Here is a 24,137-nt window from a genome sequence, read left to right as displayed (position 1 = left end):
GCAGCAGTCCAGTCACCTTACCACCTTCCTCGAAGAGTTTGTTCAACAGAATTATAAGATTAGAATTATAAGTAACACGAGTGGTGAAAGACGGTTGGCTCATATGTCTTTAGCAGCAGAATCCGCACGTTCATTGCCCGGGTTTCCTACACGGCTAGGGATCTAGCAGAAACTCACTTGTTAGTTGAGACGGTTCAACTCATCGATTACGTTATGAATTTCGGTGACGATAGATGTCTAGAATATAGCATGCAGATCTTCCAAAACTTGGAGTGCACTAAATGAATCGCAACAAATAAGGATGTGACAGTATTCTAGATGAATGATATTAAAGGCTTTATTGCTGGCGTACTGTTCAACACTAATGATACTTGTAATAACAGGTATATTGAACGTGTAGGTTCTATCATTTACAACAAAGTTGTTGTGTTGTTGTTGTTGTTGTGAGTTGATTTTGTATTATGTACGGCGAGGTCATAATAAAAATTTATGGGGTGGAGTCTCCACGGAGAATATGAAAAGGGATAAGTTGGAAAAATAGAATGTGTCTCAAAATAATAATACATACCGTTAGGTTTTCTTCTTTCTTCTTCTTTAGCCAGTTTGCATTTCCTGTTTATAGCATTTCTTAATTGCCGATAGTTCCTTTCCGGCTGAAACCCAAGGTGACTGAAAACCTTGGGTTTCAGACGATATATTGCAGCTGATGGATGAACGTAGAAAATATAAGAATGCTGGTGATGAAGAAAGTAAAAGGAACTATCGGCAATTAAGAAATGCTATAAACAGGAAATGCAAACTGGCGAAAGAAGAGTGGATTAAAGAAAAGTGTTCAGAAGTGGAAAGAGAAATGAACATTGGTAAAATAGACGGAGCATACAAGAAAGTTAAGGAAAATTGTGGGGTACATAAATTAAAATCTAATAATGTGTTAAACAAAGATGGTACACCAATATATAATACTAAAGGTAAAGTTGATAGATGGGTGGAATATATTGAAGAGTTATACGGAGGAAATGAATTAGAAAATAGTGTTATAGAGGAAGAAGAAGAAGTTGAACAGGATGAAATGGAAGAAACAATACTGAGATCTGAATTTAAGAGAGCATTAAAAGATTTAAATGGCAGAAAGGGTCCTGGAATAGACGGAATACCTGTAGAATTACTGTGCAGTGCAGGTGAGGAAGCGATTGATAGATCATACAAACTGGTGTGTAATATTTATGAAAAAGGGGAATTTCCGTCAGACTTCAAAAAAAGTGTTATAGTCATGATACCAAAGAAAGCAGGAGCCGATAAATGTGAAGAATACAGAACAATTAGTTTAACTAGTCATGCATAAAAAATCTTACTAGAATTCTACACAGAAGAATTGAGAGGAGAGTGGAAGAAGTGTTAGGAGAAGACCAATTTGGTTTCAGGAAAAGTATAGGGACAAGGGAAGCAATTTTAGGCCTCAGATTAATAGTAGAAGAAAGATTAAAGAAAAACAAACCAACATACTTGGCTTTTATAGACCTAGAAAAGGTATTCGATAACGTAGACTGGAATAAAATGTTCAGCATTTTAAAAAAATTAGGGTTCAAATACAGAGATAGAAGAACAATTGATAACATGTACAGGAACCAAACAGCAACAGTAATAATTGAAGAGCATAAGAAAGAAGCCGTAATAAGAAGGGAGTCCGACAAGGATGTTCCCTATCTCCGTTACTTTTTAATCTTTACATGGAACTAGCAGTTAATGATGTTAAAGAACAATTAAGATTCGGAGTAACAGTACAAGGTGAAAAGATAAAGATGCTACGATTTGCTGATGATATAGTAATTCTAGCCGAGAGTAAAAAGGATTTAGAAGAAACAATGAACGGCATAGATGAAGTCCTACGCAAGAACTATCGCATGAAAATAAACAAGAACAAAACAAAAGTAATGAAATGTAATAGAAATAACAAAGATGGACCACTGAATGTGAAAATAGGCGGAGAAAATATTATGGACGTAGAAGAATTTTGTTATTTGGGAAGTAAAATTACTAAAGATGGACGAAGCAGGAGCGATATAAAATGCCGAATAGCACAAGCGAAACGAGCCTTCAGTAAGAAATATAATTTGTTTACATCAAAAATTAATTTAAATGTCAGGAAAAGATTTTTCAAAGTATATGTTTGGAGTGTCGCTTTATGTGGAAGTGAAACTTGGACGATCGGAGTATCTGAGAAGAAAAGATTAGAAGCTTTTGAAATGTGGTGCTATAGGAGAATGTTAAAAATCAGATGGGTGGATAAAGTGACAAATGAAGAGGTATTGCGGCAAATAGATGAAGAAAGAAGCATTTGGAAAAATATAGTTAAAAGAAGAGACAGACTTATAGGCCACATACTAAGGCATCCTGGAATAGTCGCTTTAATATTGGAAGGACAGGTAGAAGGAAAATATTGTGTAGGCAGGCCACGTTTGGAATATGTAAAACAAATTGTTAGAGATGTAGGATGTAGAGGGTATACTGAAATGAAACGACTAGCACTAGCTAGGGAATCTTGGAGAGCTGCATCAAACCAGTCAAATGACTGAAGACAAAAAAAACCGTTAGGTCCTATCCTAAGGTTTTTACATGAACGGCTAACATTAACAGTAACTAAACGTTAATAGCAACAGTAATATTTACAGCCGACGTTACCCAGTACCAACTATGTTTAATCAAAAGAGAGATAGACAGTTTGCTAAAAGATAACCTCCTGTAGTTAATTGTGATCGATTAGGATTGCCTGTCGATCACACCCCCATGAACCGAAAATTCGCCCGGCAATACTATAATTGTTTATTTGTTCTTCTAGAACCGACTCTTCACGGATGACCACCGATACTTCATTTAGCATATAATAGCTGTCCTTTGCCAACTACTGAAGTATGACTCAAAATGGGTTACCTCTTGCTGATAAGCAAAAAAACTTAAATATAAGTGCATTTATAGTAAATAAATACTTAACAATACTAGTCAAGAAATTGTATGCGTGTTTCTGTATCCTGTAATATATTGCCACTGTGATACCACTTCCACTGCCAATCTTGCCAACCCTCCAGGTGAGCAATAAAAACTGCCCTATGAACGCTTAGTTCATTTTATATAACTTTGCATATGAAGTGGCATAAGTTTACGGTTGTAAGTGAATCGATTTGAGACACGAAACACTTTTATAAGTGAAAGCTATTTTCAATAGTAACAATAATCTAATGCCATACTCGCTAGGTAATAAGGAGTTAAATGGTTTACGTTGCATAAAAAAAGTTCAAAATTACGTGAAAAATTGAGTGTTTTATAATTATTGTTTTACATCATTTTGATACGAAAGTTTATGAAATATTACGGTATTATTATCCTACTGTAATACTTGTACAATATTACGTAAAATATGTGCTACGCACATATTTTACCATGCATTGCACATCAATCCATCATATAATATAAAATAAAATATCGATGTGCAGGTACAATGAATGACTTCTCTTTTTTATAATAGACTACTTCTTCGACAAAATTTATGACTTGTGTAATAATATTCCAAGAAATACGAGTATTTAAACATTGTCGTGTTCTTTTAAGTATAATATTTTATTGTAGTTTATGTGTTCTAGTGTTCTAGTTATCTTGTCATCTTATTATTCTTATTCCGATCTCAACGTTCCATTTTCATAAAATCTATCATTCTTCTCTGTGTTTGTCTGTTTTCAGCTAACTTTAGTATTGATAAAACAATTTTGATTGTTTTCACCATATACGAACTAAATTTTAATAACTGCCTCATGGTTATTTAATATTGTAAATTTAATCCGTCGTATTGAAACTTGTTAATAATTTAATTATTGGAATGGAATGCAAAGTTGGCGGGAGTTTATTTCTCCCTACAAATCGCAGAACCTGGACAGAGTCCCTTGCTGCTGGATGATTCTAATCGGGCGTGTTTTTTTTTTTAAAGGTTTATTTTTAAATGGCGGGTCTAATTTTTCAAATTTTGTTTTGTTTATTTAGTATTTTAAGGACGGATTTAATTGCATTCCAATCCGTTGTTAAACCAGCGTTATCGAACCCATTTTATGGGCCGACCGCGGAAGGCTAGGCTTATGAAGCCTGTCCTCCCGACGTAATTCCCCTTCAGACCGTTCACTGAAGTCATTTCGGTGCTAACGCTTCATAGGCTAGCAGGAATACGCCACAACGGGGCACTAACTATCAGGAAGGAGCAATGCGACCCCTACTCCGGAGGAGTCGCAATTGCTGGTTTATTTTATTTAACTTGTAAGTTTTAAAGGAGAGGTTGTGTAGAAGTTCTTCATTCACTTCTGTTATGACTGCCTTATTTATTTATTAAAAATGTATTTCAAGTAGGGAAATTTTTTTTTTTTATTATTTTTTAACCGCTTAATCTATTTTCCGTATCGTTTTAGATTTAATTATTACTTATTTATGAAAGATCATAATTTATAGTTTTTATTTTATAAAAAAATGTAAAATCCATCGATGTTTTGGATTAAGATACAATTTTGAAATTAAATGATAATTTCCTCGTAATTAGTCAGTCTTAAGAAATAAGATAAGTATTTCCGCAGTCAGTTGTCATAGTTTGTACTTCGGCGTTTTCACGATCAGGGATTTTATTTTTTTTATTTATTTATTTTCCATAAACTCTTATTTAGTCCAATTTTTTTGTTTGTTTATTGAATGCTATTCATATGCTACGATCATCATTAAGAATTAAGTCTTCATTAAATTAATAGATTTTAAATTAAAGATGGTAATGTGTTTTTTTATTATTATTATTTATTTTAACGAAGGAAACGTAAACAGTAATATTTAAATAAATCATTTACATAAATACACAAGGCCAGATGAAAAACATCTTCTGCACAAATTGATCACAACAAGGTCACGCGTCAAAAGTATTGAACAAAGTACCAGTAATTAATGAATAAATAATAAAAAATAAATATTTGAAATTTTTTGTTTGGATATTTTATTAAATTTTTCTAAATCACTTAATTTTTTACGAAAAATGCATAACTAAAAATGATCATATTAATTAACGTTAAATAAAGGTTATTCTTATCTTTATTTTACTAATGCAATCTGAAGGAAGTACTGTGTTACAGCAAATCGTAAAGAATTATTTTGATATGACTAATTATAACTCATAAATGATGTAGTAATTTATGGTGATTCAAAAAGATGAAGCAAAATAATCTAACATTATCGATGACAAGTTATGGAGAAAATTATGGTTTGGTTTCAGAATAATGTTATCAACATAAATAAAATTACAGATTTTTACTTTCACAAGTTTCGGTCTAAGAAAAACATTTAACCGAGATTTTGTCAAGGAATGCACTGATACATTGAAATATTGCATTTCTGTATTATATTTTAAACGATATAATTTTTTTTTTAATTTCTGCTCCCTCTTAAACTCTACATAATAAAGAATCTGTTTTTTTTTACGATGCCTTGGAAAGGGTTATGAAAATTATTTATACTATTTGTTTAAATATCTTGACAATAATAATAGTAACATTATTTTTTATTGAAAAAAAATCACATACAATAAAATAAGGCAGATTTGACATTGTCCACAACACTCAGTCATTCAACCGTCAATGGAACATCTTAATAAAATTAAGTAAACATTATCTATGATAGAGTGAGAAGAATACATTAAATCTATGAAATGAGTACGATCGAATATGAAAAATTTGTAAGAAGTAGAAGAAGTTTATACAATTTAGTTCATTCTTTTGTTAAAACATGTTTTAATTCACAATAGCTTTTTTTATAATTTAGATCTGCATCCCCCCCAAAAAAATGAAAGAACAAACAGGTTAGAATAATCCTTGACCTAAATAGGAAATAAGATTTTGTTATTTCCAAGAATATATTTTTTACAGCATGCGCGCGTTCACGCACACACACACACACACACAAATATTCATACATAAAGTCGTAAAAATAGTTTATTGACAAACAACATGTCTAACTGATCTTTATAACTGTGAAATCATTGTGAACTTCGTAAGCTAAATTTTAAGATGGAAATTTTATAAGGATTATCTCCTTACTAACTTTGTATATATATATATATATATATATATATGTATATGTGTGTGTGTGTGTGTGTGTGTGTGTGTGTGTGTGTGTATACATTTTTTCTTTTTGAATTTACTGATAATTAGCTCACTTGAATGTTTGATACATTTCTTTTCTTTGTTAATATTTTTAATTTCAGTCTATTTGCAGCACCAGGTAGCAAAGATTCAACGCGCAACAGGATAGATTTGACCTATCATCTAAATCCCAAAAATTTATCATGTAAATGTAAACTATGAAAGTAAAAATAAAAAAAGTCAATAGAAAAAAATTAAAAAACAAACCTTTATTTACGGGAATTATGACAGTTGTCCGTAATGATAAATCCACACAGATTTAGACCAGATAACCCACCGGGTTGGTCTAGTGGTGAATGCGTCTTCGCAAATCAGCTGATTTCGAAATTGAGAGTTCTAAGGTTCAAATCCTAGTAAAGGCGGTTACTTTTATACGGATTTCAATACTAGATCACGGATATCGGTATTCTTTGGTGATTGGGTTTCAAGTAACACACATTTCAGAAATGGTCAACCTGAGACAGCTCACTTCATTTTCACTCATACATATCATCTTTATTTATCCTCTGAAATAATCCTGACGATGGTTTCGGAGACTAAACAGAGAAAAAAAGAAAAGTGATTTAAGCCAGATAAGGAACTGGTAACTAAATCTAGTAGATAAAAATATGGGCACAGTTGTCATAATACGGCCGAATTTTTATCTTTAATTATTTTTTATCTATTTTGATATTTTTCTCGCATTACAAACTAAATCTTTTCATTCTGTTCAGGAGAGATTGAAAAATTTATTTACACCGTATAGTGTTGCTGTACCTACAGTTAGTGGTGAATAAACAATCAAACGATTCTTTTTTTTTTTTTCCTTTTTTGTCCCTACTTCTCCGGGCCGGGTATCAATTCAAGTATGCGCAGCCCGGGAAAGTGTCCTTTAAACTCAAAGGAGGCCTCGCCACCCGCCGGCTGTACGTCCGGCACAGCAGGTCAGCCTCCCCGGTTGGATCTTTTGTTTTAATGTGCCTGCCTCAAGCCCCCCCCCCCCCCCGACAGCGAACCAGGCCCGACAAAGCCGTCCCTAGTCCCCGCCGAGGGAACCGGGTCTCGGTCTTTTCATTACCCAGTTGTTATGATCCCCAAACGAAGGAATGATCTTCTCCTCATAGCTGCTTGCCTTAACGAAAATATTAAACTATTAAGTTACCACGGGGCCTCAATGGCCTCTTAAAGGGCTACATCATCTTTAGCCTTTAGCACTATCTTGGCAAACTCCTCCATTTTGTTCCAATTGTCAGTGGATCGCAGGAAAAAAAGAAGCAGATTCTCCGGATTTAATTCTTGCAGCCCTGCACGTCGTCTATGTATAGTCCATCTATTACAGTGGAACAGAGTATGTTCGGCAGTATCCGAATCCTGGCAGAACATGCAAATAGGTGCTGGTCTTCTATCGAATCGATGTAAATAATATTCGAAGCTACCATGCCCAGAAAGTATTTGAGTAAGATAATAACCAACCTCCCCATGTCCTCTATCAAGCCACATGCCCAAGTCGGGTATCAATCTCCTGGTCCAGGTAGCTTTAGTGGAAAGATTCCATCTGTCCTGCCATATGCACCTGATGTTGGCTTGGGCTTCTTGTTTTGGCATGCCACGATACCTAAGTGATCGCTCTTTAACTAAGAGGTCGATAGGGGGAACCGATGATAATACACAAGCCGCATAGTAAGAGATGGTGCGGTATGCAGAAGTGATGTTTATAAGAGCTTGCCTATGCAGAGTTCTAAGTCTTGCGACATTTCTTGCAACACAAAGTGCTTTTTCCCATATAGGTGCAGCATACAATAATACAGAGGTTAAAGTTGAGGCAATGACCCGCCGCCTAGATGCACGTGGAGCTTCATGTCCAGCCAACAATCTTGTTAAAGCCTTTGCGGTATTCTCGACCTCTTTACATTTCTGTGCGAGATGAGGACTAAACTTTAGAGCTGTGTCTATAATGACACCAAGATATTTTGTTACTGCCACACGGTCTAGTCTACGATCGCCCACGCGGAGATTTAGGTCTCTGAGTCGCCTTCTTCCAGCCAGAAAAATATAGTGACATTTATCTAAAGACAAAGATAGTTGTCGGTCTGAAAGCCAGTTATTAACCAATGTTAGCACTTCATTACCGGTAACTTCAAGGTCACGTTCAGTTTTGGCTTCATCTCGATTCCCCCCCGAGGGGAGAAGATCCCACCTCGTAGCGTGTCCGGTCGCTACACCACCCCCTCCGTTCCTAGCCAGTAGTGGCTTTAACGGAGGACATCTTCTCGCCCTCAAACTGATTGTGCCACACAGCTTTCAGTCCAGGCCCCGCAGAGATGCCACCGATGCAGATGCCCCGAGGGACATCTACATCGGTAAAAATTCACCCCGAGATAGATTTACGTGTTTATGCCTTCAGAATGAAGACAACGGACACCTGCAGCTACCACGTCGCCCTCAAGAACTAAGCTAGAAACCTAACCGCGGAAAGAAGACCCCGCGCCTAGATCCAACTATTAAAGAGCCACTTTCTGAATGTCTCAGATCCGCACTAACAACCTCAACAGTTAACTTTCCCACTAAAGTTTGTACATCGAAATTTAGACCTAGTTCCCTTAAGAACCCCGTTTAATACTCAAAATGAGTTTCTATCTGACCCCGCTTCGGTCTGCCCGGGAGAGGAGAATTAACGCCTACTCCCGCACAGCGCCATCACGGACTCCCGCGTGACATTCACCATCTTTCGTAGACCGCCGCCAAGACTCCCCCGCATACCACCAAAGCAGTACCCAGAGAAGCCCCGCCGACAGTGTTGTTAGCTCATTTGTGCCCTCGTCGGGGCAGAACCGCACCCACTGGGCGAGAATTATCCCGTCCGCCGACAACGGCCGCAACTCCGCCGACAGCGTGTTTAATAACATACCACTAATACATCTAACCGAGGCACGCTGCCTAAGCGCCTACCTTCGGTCAATCAAACTATCCAGACGGAACCTAACCACCCCGGCTTCTATCCTAAATCCCTTCTGCCGCCCTGCCCTGGGCAAGGGATTTCAGGAAGCTAGCCACTATTGTCCATTCACTGCGAGTCCTCCAGTTGACTCGCAGATCCAAAAAGGAGTTCACTCTCTCAAGTTCCCTACCAACTCTGGTACGTTCAGCTTCGTACCGGGGACAAGTATACAGGACATGGTCCACTGTGTCCTCGACTCCGCATTCCGGGCATAACCCGGAATCAACCAACCTGAACCTAGCTAGACTACCCCTAAAGGCACCATATCCCGAAAGAAACTGAGTTATGTACCGATTGGGGGAAACCCAACTAATAGCACGCAAATCCCTAACATCTGGAAAAATACCATGCGTATATCGACCCGTAGAAGAGTCGGCCCACCTAGCTTGCCAAGCGTCAAAACCTTGGTCTTCAATTTCCCGCATACGCCTGGTTGTAAGAAGACGTGCCTTCTTTGAAATATATCGCTGGCTACGCTCTGTAGCCAAAATATCAACTGGTTTGATGCCAGCGATCACAGTTACTGCCTCTCGCGAGACAGTCCTGTAACCGCCGACAACCGCTAGTAATAGAAAACGCTGGGCTCGTAACAGGATATCCCTATAGCACTGAAACCGCAAACGATGAGCCCAGACGGGCGCAGCGTACAACAATATGGCCTCACAAACGCCTTTATAAAGAATACGCATGGTACGGTAATTCAACCCCCAATCGGGATGGATCACCCTACGGACGCCGAAGAAGGCATCTATAGCCCTCTTCGCCACAAACTGGAGGTGCTCCTTGAAGAGAAGCCTCTCATCAAGGATAACACCCAGATACTTCTGAACTGTCACATACCTAATCGAAAGGCCGCCCATCACAACCCGCGGATGACGGGTTGCAGCGAGTCGGCCGTTTAAGAACATCATAGTGGTCTTCTCAGTGCTGAAGACCATCTTATGATGAAGACTCCACAACCGCAATACCCTACATGCTTGTGTAGCCCTGAGCTCGATCTCGGCACGCGAGTCTGACTCGTAGTGCCTTTAAAAATTAAAACTAGTAACTTTAAAAATGAAGTCCTTTCCATACAACTTACTGAAACATCTGTGTTGAAACTTTGCTGGGAACATAAATAACGAAAATTTATCTTTTTTTCATAAGAAGATATTTCTACACTTTCATTAATTTCTTGGCTTTTTCCTTTCCTAGATTGTTTTTATGCCCATAAACCATATAATGTATATTAAATCATATAAGCCCATAAATGGAGAGTATTCTTTCAATGGATGCAGAACTCGCAGGACAAGAAAGAAGGCTGTTTACAAAAAAGTCAATCCATATGAAGTGATCCAACCAGAATATTTTTGGCTGCTTCACTATTTTTAATTTATTGTGTTGCTTTATGTTCTTCCCATATAAATTGACAGTCCAAAACAGTTCTTTTTTTACATTTATTCCAATATTGCTTGTTAATTTTTCAGTCTACCATTTTTGTGTAGCAGTGAGTGATAATTTCTGCTTTGCAGACATTAGCATAAACTTTAATATCTTTGAACTGGATTAGTGCTTGGATAGTGTTAAAAACATTTCAAGATAATATAAATTGTATATACATAACATAATAAAAATTTCTTTACATTGATTTATTCTATAGATTCTTTATTAGACTGATTAATAAATTTAAGTTTGCTTGTATTTTTGTTCACATATTTACTCTTTGTCTATGATGTAAAAGTTTGATCTTTGCTTTAAAATTTAGCTTTAAATTTATAATGCAAGTAAATTTTTGTTAGGTTTTTTATTCTTAAACCATTTTTTATAAAATTCCTCTTTAATTTGGGTACTTTATATTAAAAGTCTTAATAAGTCTAATAAGTGAAAATGACTACCAAAATCTACAATTCAAATTTGACAAATCCACTTTTTAGAGCTTAAATTTGCAATGAAGGGGTGAAATATCAAAGCTGATATTTTCATTATTATTACGTATGTTATCATAGTCATCATAGTTCTCTCTCTTTTTCTGTTTAGCCTCGAGAACCACCGTAAGGTATTACTTTAGAGGGTGAGTGAGGATGATATGTAAATGAAGTGTAGTCTTGTATAGTCTTACGTCGACCGTTCCTGAGATTTGTGGTTAATTGAAACCCAACCACCAAAGAACACCGGTATCCATGATCTAGTATTCAAATCCGTATAAAAGTAACTGCCTTTACTAGGATTTGAATCTTTGAACTCTCGACTTTGAAATCAGCTGATTTGCGATGACTAGTTTACCACTAGACCAATTCGGTGAGTTATAGTCACCGTAGCTTAAGAACAAGTGTTACCTTTTTTTTTATGAATTTTGGAAAATTAAAATTTTTAATTTTTTGAAAGTTTGATTCTTGATATCTCTAATGGGGCTTGGGATGAAAATCTAGTTTTTCCAAATACTATATACATCATCTACGAGTATATAACATAGACTATAGTAAAAATTTCAAATTTGGAATTTGACTCTGAATCAAGTTATGAATTTTCAAAATATGAACAAATATTGAGCATTTGGCCCTTAATCAATCTTAAAGTCACTCTGTATACTCATTTTAGCAGGCTAACAATATATACCACAAGTTTTCAAGAAATTTATTTTTCATAAAGTACTTCAGACATTTGTGTGAACTGAATATTCATGAAATTACTTAAACTAAATTAAAGCAAAATTTCAGTGCTGAATAAAACCCAAAATGGGTTCTTTTTTGGATCTAATAAAACGCAAAAAACCCCAATTAAACCAAGTGGGCAGACTAAAAAAAAACCCGCGTTTCTTAACCGTGTTTCCAGTAGTGTTGTAAAATATTCAGGATTTTGATATCGAGAGAAAAGTCTTAAAAATTATTTTATTTTACGGTATTATTTTATTTATTTATCTATTATATCTTTTATTATTTACTCATGTTTTTTTTTTTCATTTTAATGTTTTATCATCTTATTTTTATATTGTATGCGTAAAATTTTAAACAAATACATAACGTCAGTTTTTAATTAAAGTGTACGTCACTTCGTTTAAAAACTGTCATTAACAGAAAGTTAAGTACATAAGTTAAATTACGTTGATCTGTTTTGTTTGTTATGAACGAGTAGATTTAACTTGTTGAATATATCATATATCTATTACTTTATACTCTTTATATAACTTAATAATTTTTTGTTTTGTTAAAAATTTTGAAGATACTGTTAGGAAGAAAAATAACCAGAAAATGATATCCACTTCTTTTATTAGCTGTCTACGTCCTAATTTTAAATAAGTAATCCATGCTAGACGTTATCATTAGTTTCATTTTTTATTATTTAATTCCTTAATTTTTTTTAATGCTTAACCCTATATGATTTTTTTTTACTTTTAATGAATAATATTTATGTAAATACGAATACATTAATTTTTTATTAATGTTCATATTTTTTTGTGGTTGGCGATTAATTAAATTTTTTAACTTTTTGGATTTCTGTCAAATTATTATTGTTATTTATTTAATAAAAAATAATAGTTTATAAATTAATAATAATTTAATAATAAAATTAATAAATAATAATAATAATTTATTTAACAAAAAATAAATAAATTGAAAAATATAGCAAAATTTCTGAAATGTAAAGTTTTAAAAGGTGTATTGTAACACGAAATATTTCTCTAAAACAATCGTTTATTATTTTTAACTTCCCTGGCAGGAATTAGAACTGCCTTCCTCCACTGCATATAGAATAACCACAAGCTATCTATGAAAATTCAAATTTACTTGACGTTAATAGTAGCGGTACTCGTTTTTGTTTAATTTAATTCCACTTCTTTCCAACCGCTAAATACTATAAATTACACTCACTGTTGTTCAATCAAGTCATTTATAAATCTTATCTTCCATATACTTTTGAACGAATATGAAATCCAGAATTATATAATAAAAACTGTATCGGTCGAGTAGACCTTGAATCGATGATGAAGTGTAAAATAATCGCCTTTTGACCTCCTTTAATACATACTACAATGTTTCCTGTCTTCATTATTCCCATCGAAATTCTTACATCGTTCAAATACTGTTCTGAATACACCTAAAAGTGTTCAATGAGCAATTAATCTGGAAAGTCATCGAGCCATCTACGAATAATATAACGGTAGACAATGTAACCTGTTGTAAATTTTTTAGATACAGATGAGTCCACCCTTCCACTCGCTCTTTTATTACTTTGACCTAGTTTTTTTCTGATACTTTAGTCAATATTTAGAAAAAGTTCTCTACGATCTGTATGATTAAGTAATAATCACTTGTGAATGTTAATAGTTACAACTACAAATTTTCTCCTCCTAAGCTTAGTTTTTAATTTATTACTTTTGTTACAAAAAAAACAAAAAACGTAAGTCTTTTACGCAGGTTTTGGAAGGTAAAAATATTTATAATATAAAACTTTCTGTTTGGGATAGCCTACGTACAAATTGTAATATAAGTATAAACTAAATTCGGTCTTCTTTTTAATATAACTTGCGAGTATGAAAAAATTTCATAATAACAAGCAAAGAAATAAATTGGGATTTCAATCGTCTTTTTTGTGGTTTGTGCTTTTTTGTCAGGATCAAAAAGGCAATTTTCTTTTTATTTTGCTAAGAGATTTTTTTACGTATGAGTTAAATCACATAAAAACTATTTATGTTAATTCATTTTAAAGTAGAATCACTATTAACGTTAACTTGCATGATTTAAAGAAAATTGTATAGTCATTTAAACTGAATTGACTGATAACGCTGGTCAACATATTTTTGTCTCACGAGTACCAGTGGGTGTATTTAATGCCGTTTTTTATCCTGCTTTAAATATATATTCGGAATTTCTCGATCACTCACAATTTCTTTTGTTATTTTACTTTTTTTAAATATTTTAAAATGTTTTTTCGTCCATTAGTCCATTGTCAAGTAAATGCTCCTACAGCATTGTAAATATGATAGAGCCAAATGAGCTAACTCAAAGGGTAGCGCTGCTACTGTTGTGCAGGTTCAGACGTGTATAGATATGTACAAACGTGATCTAGTGTAGCACACATTCATCAGAACGATGCCAGTTGTGAGATAGTAGTGAACCAGTAAACACATCATTGTGAGTGCTTTGTGTTTCTGAATTGTGTATTACATATTTACAACTTTATTGCTTTTAATTAGTCGTTAGTTAAAAAATCTCTGGAGTTTGTTTAAATCATACTTACAATTTTTGTTATGTATGTGGTTGAGTGACGCTTAAGTTCCAAAGGCGAAACCTAAAAAAAAAACTAAAAAGTGTTATGAAATTTATTTTGGGTGTAAAGTCGGGGACCTAACAAGGACCTGGGCCCCACACATCTGTTGTTTATCGAGTTCTTGGCTTTTCATTGCCTGGAAAAATGGCACACGTCACATGCCATTTGCCATCCCTATGATTTGGAGGGAACCCAAACATCACTCTTCTGACTGTTATTTCTGCTTAACAAACATTAAAGGGATTACGTCAAAATCAAAAAAAATACAATGGTATCCAACTTGCAATTTTCATTGAGACTAGTTCCACACTGCGAAGAATTTCCCATACCAGCCTCCAGAACATGTGACATTAGATGAGTGATAATAGCATAAACAGCTATCCCTGATGGGCTACATTTCTTCTCACCTGGATCGCCTGGAAGAAGAGCGAACCTGATTTTACAGACTTAATTTTGTAATACAATGTTTATTTATTTCACAGATATCTGCTTTATTAAAAAAGATATTTAAAATTTTACACATTAATAAATCAAATTTAAATACGAATAAAATAGTTGTGTATAATTAAGTTTCCTGTGGAAAAAAACAGTATTCTATTTTTTCTTTCGTCCGCTTTAATTTTCAGTATAAAGTAGTACTTACTTTAAATCTCAACTAGATGCATTAAAAAAAATGCATCGAGTTGAGGTTTTCTTTTATTCATTACTATTTTCTTCGGATTCATTCGACATGAAAACGTTGCCGAAGAAAGCGTAAGTTACATAAGTAAAGAAGTTTTGTGATTTATTAGTAAAAAAGTTGTTTGGCTCTCCGTAGAACGCATTTTCCGCTGTAAAAAAAAACTACATTACTAACTTGTAGCCTATTTATGGAAATAGAACAATTTCTGTTTTTACTACGTCGGAAAGTAGGTTCAGGTAAAGTCGATAAGCTGCCAACGCTACAGCTCGTGCGTGTGCATTCGCGTGCCGTGCGCTTCGGTACCAGCAACCGACGTTGAGGCAGGTGGGGTTTCATCCGTTCTAGCTTATCCCAAACTAATTAAGATAAATTGTTGTTGTTTTGTAGCTATTAGAACACCTCTAAAGAACCGCAGTAGATCTGTTAAACATTAAAATTTTTATCGTTCACTTTTCGAACTACAACAATTTTAACAGTGTATAGATTAAAATCGTTCAAATCAAATCAGCACCCAGTCGGTATACTCGTACAGTGGTGTAACAAATTAAAAACGTTACTTCTTTTTTTATTATTTTAGTAAAAGAATTAGTTAAAAAACATTTGAATGATTGTAATTTAAAATATTTATTATTAGCCAGATACACGCATTATTATTTACTAACCTTAATTTAATCACTTTAGGTAGTGATATCACTAATGAAAGACAAAAAAAGAGTTATAGTTAAGTTTATTTTTCGATTAACGGCATTTTTCATACGGAAATCTTTATTTCGTGTTACCATGAAGGTTTCAAACTTAATCATAAAAAAAAAAAAAAAAAAAAAAAAAAAAAATTTAAATGCATTTATATATATATATATATATATATAAATGGTTTGCTTGTAAATGGTTGATTGTATATATGTTTTATCAATTTTGTTAATAATTTTATGTTAATTGAAGGAAGAAAAACTTTTAATTTATTCTATTGTAAAATTTTTACATGTAAAGTAGATATTTTTACTTCCTTGTACGAAGTAAAGGAATTATTGTGATGGCGAAAAATTTCGGTTTTCAGAATTCAACGGAAATATCCATTTTCACCATCCCTGAAGCCATTTTGACTACTTTCGGCGTGACGTCTCTACATACGTATGTATCTCGCATAACTCAAAAACGATCAGCCGTAGGATGCTGAAATTTTGGATTTAGGACTGTTGTATCATCTACTTGTGCACCCCCCCTTTTGACTGCAATCAACTGGATCAAAAGTGTCCAAAAAAGCCCAAAATCCAAAAAAATTTCGATTTTAGACTTGTTCCGTTCCACGTTGAGCCGTCCGGTGCTGCGATCTACTGGGTGCTAGCGCTCACCGCAAGTTCCGCTCGTACTAGCATTCGGCGCTCGAATCTGATCCAAGGCGGTCGCGTTATACTCTTAGTCCGGATGGACTCCACTCTTTGTTCTGATGAACGTTAGCTTTAATGTTTTATTTAATTTTCTATTTTTTATTTTTATATGTCAAGTTATACGTTATGTTACAATTCATTTCATTAACTTTCAAGACGAAAATTCATTGAATCATTATTCATCAAGCAACAAGGCGTTGTCTTCATTCATCACCTATGAACATACAGTCCAACCTCGCTCTAAAATCTACCATGACTTTTTCTTAACTGCAGTAATAAGCTTTCATTGAGAGCTTTTCAACGATATGTCAGAAGTGGCACTTCTTTTCATTGGTTCCAGAGTTATAGCCAAATGAAATTTTAATTAATGAAATATTTGGATCTTAGAAGGGGAAAGCGCACCAGTTCAAATCTTTTTTTAATTTGAATATTTTGATTTATTAATAAATATTTATCTCTCATTGTAAATTTTGTTTTACAATACATAATAATTCAATACAATAAAAAAAATATCAGAAGTTATTAATGAAATAAAATTTTATGTACCTTTCATTTTAATAAAATGTTTATATGAAATTTAATAGGCGTACAAGGAAGTCATGTGGTGTCCATATAAGATTTTTTTATATATGTACAAATAATTTAAAAATAAATAGTCGAAGTTCCTTCGGTCTGTTAAAGGTTGAACAAGAAAAGATCGGTCGTATTAATAGCGAATTAACTCGATTTCGAACACACTTAATAACACAGTCAAAAGAGTTAATCACAAAAATATTGAGAGAATCTACGAATATAGAGTTCATAAAGCAGTAATGTTTTACCGTCTGCATAAAAAAGCGTAAGAAGACCGCGAAACAATAGTTGGTCCTTTTTTTAGGTGGAACGCCTGTTTTGATCAAAAGAATAATCGATAACTATCAATTTTTACGTAAAGTGATGGTAATACGTTATTTATTGTAGTATTTTATTAACTGACGTTGAATCTATGAATTAAAAAATCTTTTTATGAAAATTGGTATTTTTAATAAGTAATAGCTGGGTATTGATATTTTGAAGTGCTCAAGGGTTATTTTTGTTAATTACAATAGAAACTTATTTAATAAAATTGTATATATATATATATATATATATATATGTATAGGAAAAGGTGCAGACGTATTGTTGACGGCCCCGATCTGGGATATCCTGGATCAGGATAAGAGATTAAAGAAGTAATTTATTTTCTTCTGATTTATATACCTATTTACCTAATAATAATAATAAGCGCATTTCAAGGTAATTTTGTACTCTTTAATCATTTACTAGATGATGTCAAAATCAAAATTGAAATAATATAATTTCTTTGAAATAAGTTCTTAAAAAAAAAAATTCTTATGTTCTTATATTAATATGTTTAACATAATTGTATCCAAAAATCACGCCGAAAGGATATTGGAAGTAAGAAATGATGATGATGATCTAATTATATCAGAAATAAAATAAAAACCAATTTGTTCAAATATTAAGTGTTTTTATTGTATGTTGGATTCAAATTTTCGCTATATGCATTAAGTAGATGTAATTTGTATTATTTCGTTTACACTAGATGTACACACAATGCAAACAGATTTAATATGATGGGGACTAAGTGAGTCATTAGTGTGTGTGTGTGTGTGTGTGTGTGTGTGTGTGTGTGTGTGTATGTGTAATATATAATATATATATATATAAAATCATCACATCGTACTTTGATCAGTCTACCAGTTAATTTGTCATGTATATTATTCTCTGTTCTTTCTCTTCTGCAAACATTATTTTATAAGGAAAAGAGAGAAAACTTAAAATATTTGTTTTATTTAATAAAACTTTTAGCGAATATATAAAAAAAACCCGTTACGATTTAGTTTACGTATCATTTATTGAAATTAAGCATAACTTAATTTTTTGTTTTAGATTAATTAAATTCGAAAATGAACTGAATATAAAGCAATATTTTTAAAAAATAACCAATCTGTGTAGATTGGTCAAACTATCAGGATTGGTCCTCTATGTCAAACAACCGTGAAGTTAGTTTTTAAATGACGAATGTAAACAAATTTTTAAATGTAAAATCTATATCATGTGAGTAGAAAGATCTGTTCTGTAAAAATCCGTACCTCGCAATCGGCAAAAACCCACTCATTGAACGTATCCCTGCCAACAGTACATATTTTTATCGTGAACCAAATACTGATTTTTACTACAAAGATGGTAGCAAAGTAATATCTAAATTTTCACACAATACATACACAGCACCGGATTCTTCGAATACTCTTAAGACTGGCTAATATTAACACACCGCCTCGTTCAGACAGTATGTTTTTTTTTAACGAATTTAGATGAACATGTCGAAGGAATCATAAATGCTTGGAGTCATTTTTTTCTTGTATATAATGCATAAAATGACGTCTAATATTGATTAGGAAACAAATTTTTATCCCTTTGTTAAAAATTTAAGTAGATTTCGTAGATATGTAAACTCATTATTATATTTCAAATAATTAGATTTTAAAAAATATACACACACACACACACACACACTCAAATATATATATATATATATATATATATATATACACACGAGTGTACTTTAAGATTTTGATTGAAACTATCCAAAATGTTATTTATAATTATTAAACAGAATGTACCATCCTATCCTCACTGAAAGATGAAAATATTTATTATATTCTGAATAAATTCTTTCTGCATTAAAAAATATTAAAGTTTTTCAGTGAATTAATTGCCAATTTTTATTTTTGTTTACCTTTAACAAAATCTATTTTTTGTGCATATTTAATAGATGGTCTCATCTTCTATAAGACCATTTGGCTGGTATATGTTAAGTAAATTTTCTAGGGTTCAATTCCTGATGAGGTCTGACATTTTTTAGGCTTTGATCTTCTTCATTAAAAATGTGTTCAAAAACATAATTTATACATTTATAGTAAAGTTTAAATAAAATTAAATATAAAAAAGAATTATTATTAAACTTTTCCTTGAAAAACTTTATTTACAGTAGTTTACATAAACTTTAAAAAACAGAAATATTTCTAAAATTTGTACATCATTCTTAATTATTAGAAAAATGTAAATTGATCCTGAAAGCTGCAGCCAAAAATCTCTTTTTTGGTACCTTCAACACTCATATAATTCCAGGATAGTTTCAGAATGATTATCAATACTTAAAACTACAAAACAGTAATCAGCTAATAAAAATTGATACGGAAAGAGTCAATATGGAAATGATCTATCTCAATTAAGTAATGTCTACACAACAAAAATTCAATATAAAAAAAAAATGATTGCAGTTTTCTCTACTATAAAGTATTAATTTTTTTTTCAGGTACACTGGTCATTGCCCTACTTTGAAGTTCAGATTTGGTAAACGTTATGGTGCAAATACAAAGGAGATATTACAAGTAAGTGAGGCAGTTCTATACCAAACTGGAACCCTCCTTTTAATTGCTAAACTAGTGCAGTACATTTTTTACTTTCAATATAATAAAAATGGGGAGTTAAAAGAAATTCTCTCCAGGAGTAGTACCTTTGTTAATAGTATTGCCATCGCTTTTTATTTTATACTCTTTATTCTTATCTTACAAAGGAAAGAAATAACATGTTAACATGGACGTTCTACAAAACTTGCTTGCAGCAGATATTCCTGAAATTTATAAAGCAGAAAAGCTTCATGAAGTTATGATAACTTGTGATAATAATATGGTGATAAAAAAGCAAATGCAGCTATATGACAAACCCAGTTTTAGTTCTACAATGTATAACTAATCTTTTTAAATTCACTCAGTATAAGCAATTTCATAAAGAATCAGCACCAAACAAAAAAAAAACTGGTGTAATTTAATAAATATTGAAATTTAAATGCTTAACATAATCAGAGCATCTTTGAATTTAGGCAGTTATTTTTTCTTCATACCTCGTGGGTTTAACTAGATTTAGGTTCAAACCTCTTGAAGAATCAAAAAAGTGATTTTAATGAAGTTTCTTACTCATTTTTTCTACCAGAAGCAAGTGTCTGATTATATGAGAAAATAATATTTCTATTTCTAATAGGTATGAATAATTTAGCTCTGGAAAAAATTATTAAAGTGTATTAACCTCTTTATGATCTGATTCTTTTATCATAAATGTAAAATCTCATGAAGTAACATCTTGAAAAATAAGGTTGTTAAGTAAGGAAAAATTGTTGTAGCCGAAGTCATGTTTAATGAACAGGAATGAAATGTAAACATGAAAATTAAACTTGCTATGCACTATAATTTGGTACTTTATTATTGTTAAAAACCAGCACTACAAAAATAAAAAAATAAAAATTTGTTCAATTCAAATAAATGACAAGTTGTTCTCTTTTGCATAGGTTTATTTTAGATAGTTGTAGTGAAGAATACAGAAGAAACTCTTCTTAAAAAGGTCTCTTTTTTACCATTAATCAATATGTAGAGTTTTCTGAGGCAGTGTATACATTTTTTTTTTTGTAACAATATATTAAAATAATTTTTTATGAACGTGTGACTTCTTGAATCAAGTACGAAAAAGGTTGTTTGTTATAAGTTCTTTACATTTAACAACAAGCTAAGGATATTACCAGTTATAAGGATATCTTACTTTGCCCATCTTAAAGGGCAACCGAATCACCTGGCTTTTACCACAGTTCTTGTAAATCCCAGTTTACAAAGATACGAAGACCATCCACATGATACTGCACCTATGGGTGAACGTACCCAGCGGTTACTACAGCTTTTAAATGTGGACATACCTTCTATATTTCCAACGTATTACTGTTCATATCTCTGTGGAGAATCAACCTTATAAATTTTATTCTTGATCTTACCACATACAAGAAACAATCAACACCATCTATCGTTTTTCAGCAAATGTTTTGCCATATTCTTTCCAAAATAAACCCAGACGCAATAGTACACACAGATGGTTCAAAACAGAATGAAACCGTTAGAAGCGCATTTATTCTTAATAGCAGAATCTACATGTTTAGTCTGCCTAATATTACAGGTATATTTATTGCTGAACTGTATGCTATTAATAAGACATTGAATATCGTTAACCCAAAATACCATCATATCCTTATTTGTAGTGACTCGTACAGTACACTCCAACCTTTACAAGATTTTAACTCTAGACATCCGTTGGTCACTGAAATCTATAACGCAATCGCTGAGTTGAATCATCACAACACACACAGTGGCTTTCTGTTGAATTCCTAGCCACATGGGAATCCCAGGTAATGAAAGTGTGGATTCTGCTGTTAAAGAGGCTTGTAATCAACCTCCCTTCACCACTCGTGTTGCTACTTCTGACTTTATTAATTATGCAAAAGTTTCTTCGAGCAAAGTGGCAGGGTGATTGGACGGCCACCATTGATAACAAACTCCGACACATTAAAGATTCTGTGTTGGGACTCCCAACACATCCTGTCTTGGGACTTCTCATGCAGAAAAATTCATCATGAGGAAGTGGTCCTCTGTCGATAACGATTAGGACATACCAGAGTCACATACGAGTGCCTGATGTCAGCAGGACATGCACCACTATGCACACAATGCAATTGCCGCATGAATGTACACCACATACTTGTGGATTGCATATGTTATGCGGCTTTGCATGGTAAATTTAATTGCCCAGAAATATCCGTCAATTTTTGAGCAATGATGACAAAGTTTTAAACCGGATGTTTCTGTTTTTGCATCATGCTGGTCTTGTATCTAAAATTTTATATTGTGGCATATAGTTTTTGTTTTTGGTAAAGTTTTTAGTATGTCTGTTTTATTTTTTATTTTTATGTTTGTATGTTTGTTTTTTTTTTATTATCCAAGAAGGGGCCCTTTACACCCCTCTCGGGTATTGTAAAATTCTATATTTATGCAAATTTTATACTGTTTTTTGTTTTATTTTTATTTTAAATAGTTTTTGTCATATTTTTAAATTCCAACTGTGATATTAGTTATAAGTTCTTAGTGACATTAGATATAAATTTTTAATGATGTTAGTTTTAAGTTTTATTTCACATTTAATATTTTAATTTTATATTATATATAGTTTTGTATATTAGTTATAGTTTTTTGTTTAGTTATAGTTTTTATTTTAGTTCTTAGTCTTTCTGTTATCCGAGAGGGGCCCTTTACACCCCCCTCTCGGAGTTTGTAAAGTTTTATTTTTTGTTGAATTTTATATATTTTTATTTTGTTTTATTATATTATGCTTATTTTTAATTCTTTATAAAAGCTTATATTCCAGGCAGTGATAACACAAAAGCATTTTTGCCCTCAAAAAAAAAAGTAATAAGTATAGTTTATTGTTTATAAGCCACAGGCAGATTGAAAGCAGTCCTAAGAGCATGTCTGTCATGATGATGTATTTTTAATTTTTTTTAAATATTTTGAAATGCATAGAATTTGTTATAATTAATAATTAACTTGAATATTATTGGCTTTTCTCTTGATTTCTCAAGACACAGTGACTATAAAGCCTCCTTTGTTTATTATTATAAGTTTTATTTTATTTACTCTTTAGTCAATAACAAACAATTTAGAAAAAAATTTGATTTACATTTGAAAGTATCCATATCAGATTTACTGAGTTGGAGATGAATTTTTAAGAAAATAATCTATCAAAAGAAATACACAGAAAGAAAATTAGTGATAATATCTAGATAATGTAATATTGATTTTGACAAGAAATTGTTCAAGAATTAATTTCTCACAGTAGTTTTGCAGTTATCTATATTAATTTCCTAGCTATTTTGAATCATTTCAGTTTAATTTTTCCATATAAAAAAATAAAAGCAGAATAAAAATTAAACAAGACCATCTACAAACTATCTGTGTTTTTCTTTTAATCTTTTAAGGCAACTGTATTGCCTTGTTGGTTTCTGGTTCTTTGTTTAGCTTTTTTTTGTTAATATTACTTTAATATTAACATTGCATTGGTTAATATTACAATATATGCAAGTTTTTATTACTTTTTTTTAAAAATGAAACTTATAACCTATAAACCTATAAACTTATGTAAGTACTGAGTAATAATAAAATATTGTGTATGTAACTCCAATAATACTTTATCCTTGAAATCTTAAAATAATTTATACATCTTACACTCTCATTTACAATTATATTGATATAATTACGTTGGCAGTTTAGGGATCTATTCAATGGCAGTTATGAATAGTAGGTAGTAAAGAAAACACCAGACATGAATATTGTTCTGATGACCTTCTTTATGGATTTAAATGTAAAAATAAAAAGTTTCTGGTCTAATCTTCTATAAAAATTTAAACAATAATCACACATTTTAATATCTCCATTGCTTATTTACTTTAGAATAAAAATAATAAATACTTTAATTAACATAACACTTCAATTAACACTAATACTTTACTTTAATTAACATAAGCTTCAAGTTGATAAATTGGATTAATTATTGAAAAAAGTTTCATATCTATACAAATCATATATATATATATATATATGGTTTCAAGAATAAATAATAAAGCATTTCATTAAATTTAATACATTTAATTTAAGTGTACAGAAAAACTGAAAGTTATTGTGTACATTAATATGTTTTATGTGAGTGCTCCTTGT

General features: G+C 32.2%; 1 protein-coding gene across 1 annotated transcript in view; it reads left to right on the top strand.

The window, feature by feature from the left end:
- The window catches only part of LOC142320528 (ciliary microtubule inner protein 2B-like), a 171,356-nt gene that overhangs the window by 124,429 nt on the left and 22,790 nt on the right, over positions 1-24,137 (top strand). Inside the window, exon 2 of the mRNA XM_075358418.1 lies at positions 19,868-19,943. Within this exon, the coding sequence (XP_075214533.1) occupies positions 19,868-19,943 (76 nt within the window). The remainder of the gene's footprint in view (positions 1-19,867; positions 19,944-24,137) is intronic.

This window comes from Lycorma delicatula, chromosome 1 (genome assembly GCF_047948215.1).
Source record: "Lycorma delicatula isolate Av1 chromosome 1, ASM4794821v1, whole genome shotgun sequence".
NCBI classification, from domain to species: domain Eukaryota; kingdom Metazoa; phylum Arthropoda; class Insecta; order Hemiptera; family Fulgoridae; genus Lycorma; species Lycorma delicatula.
This window is presented reverse-complemented; position numbering and strand designations above follow the sequence as displayed.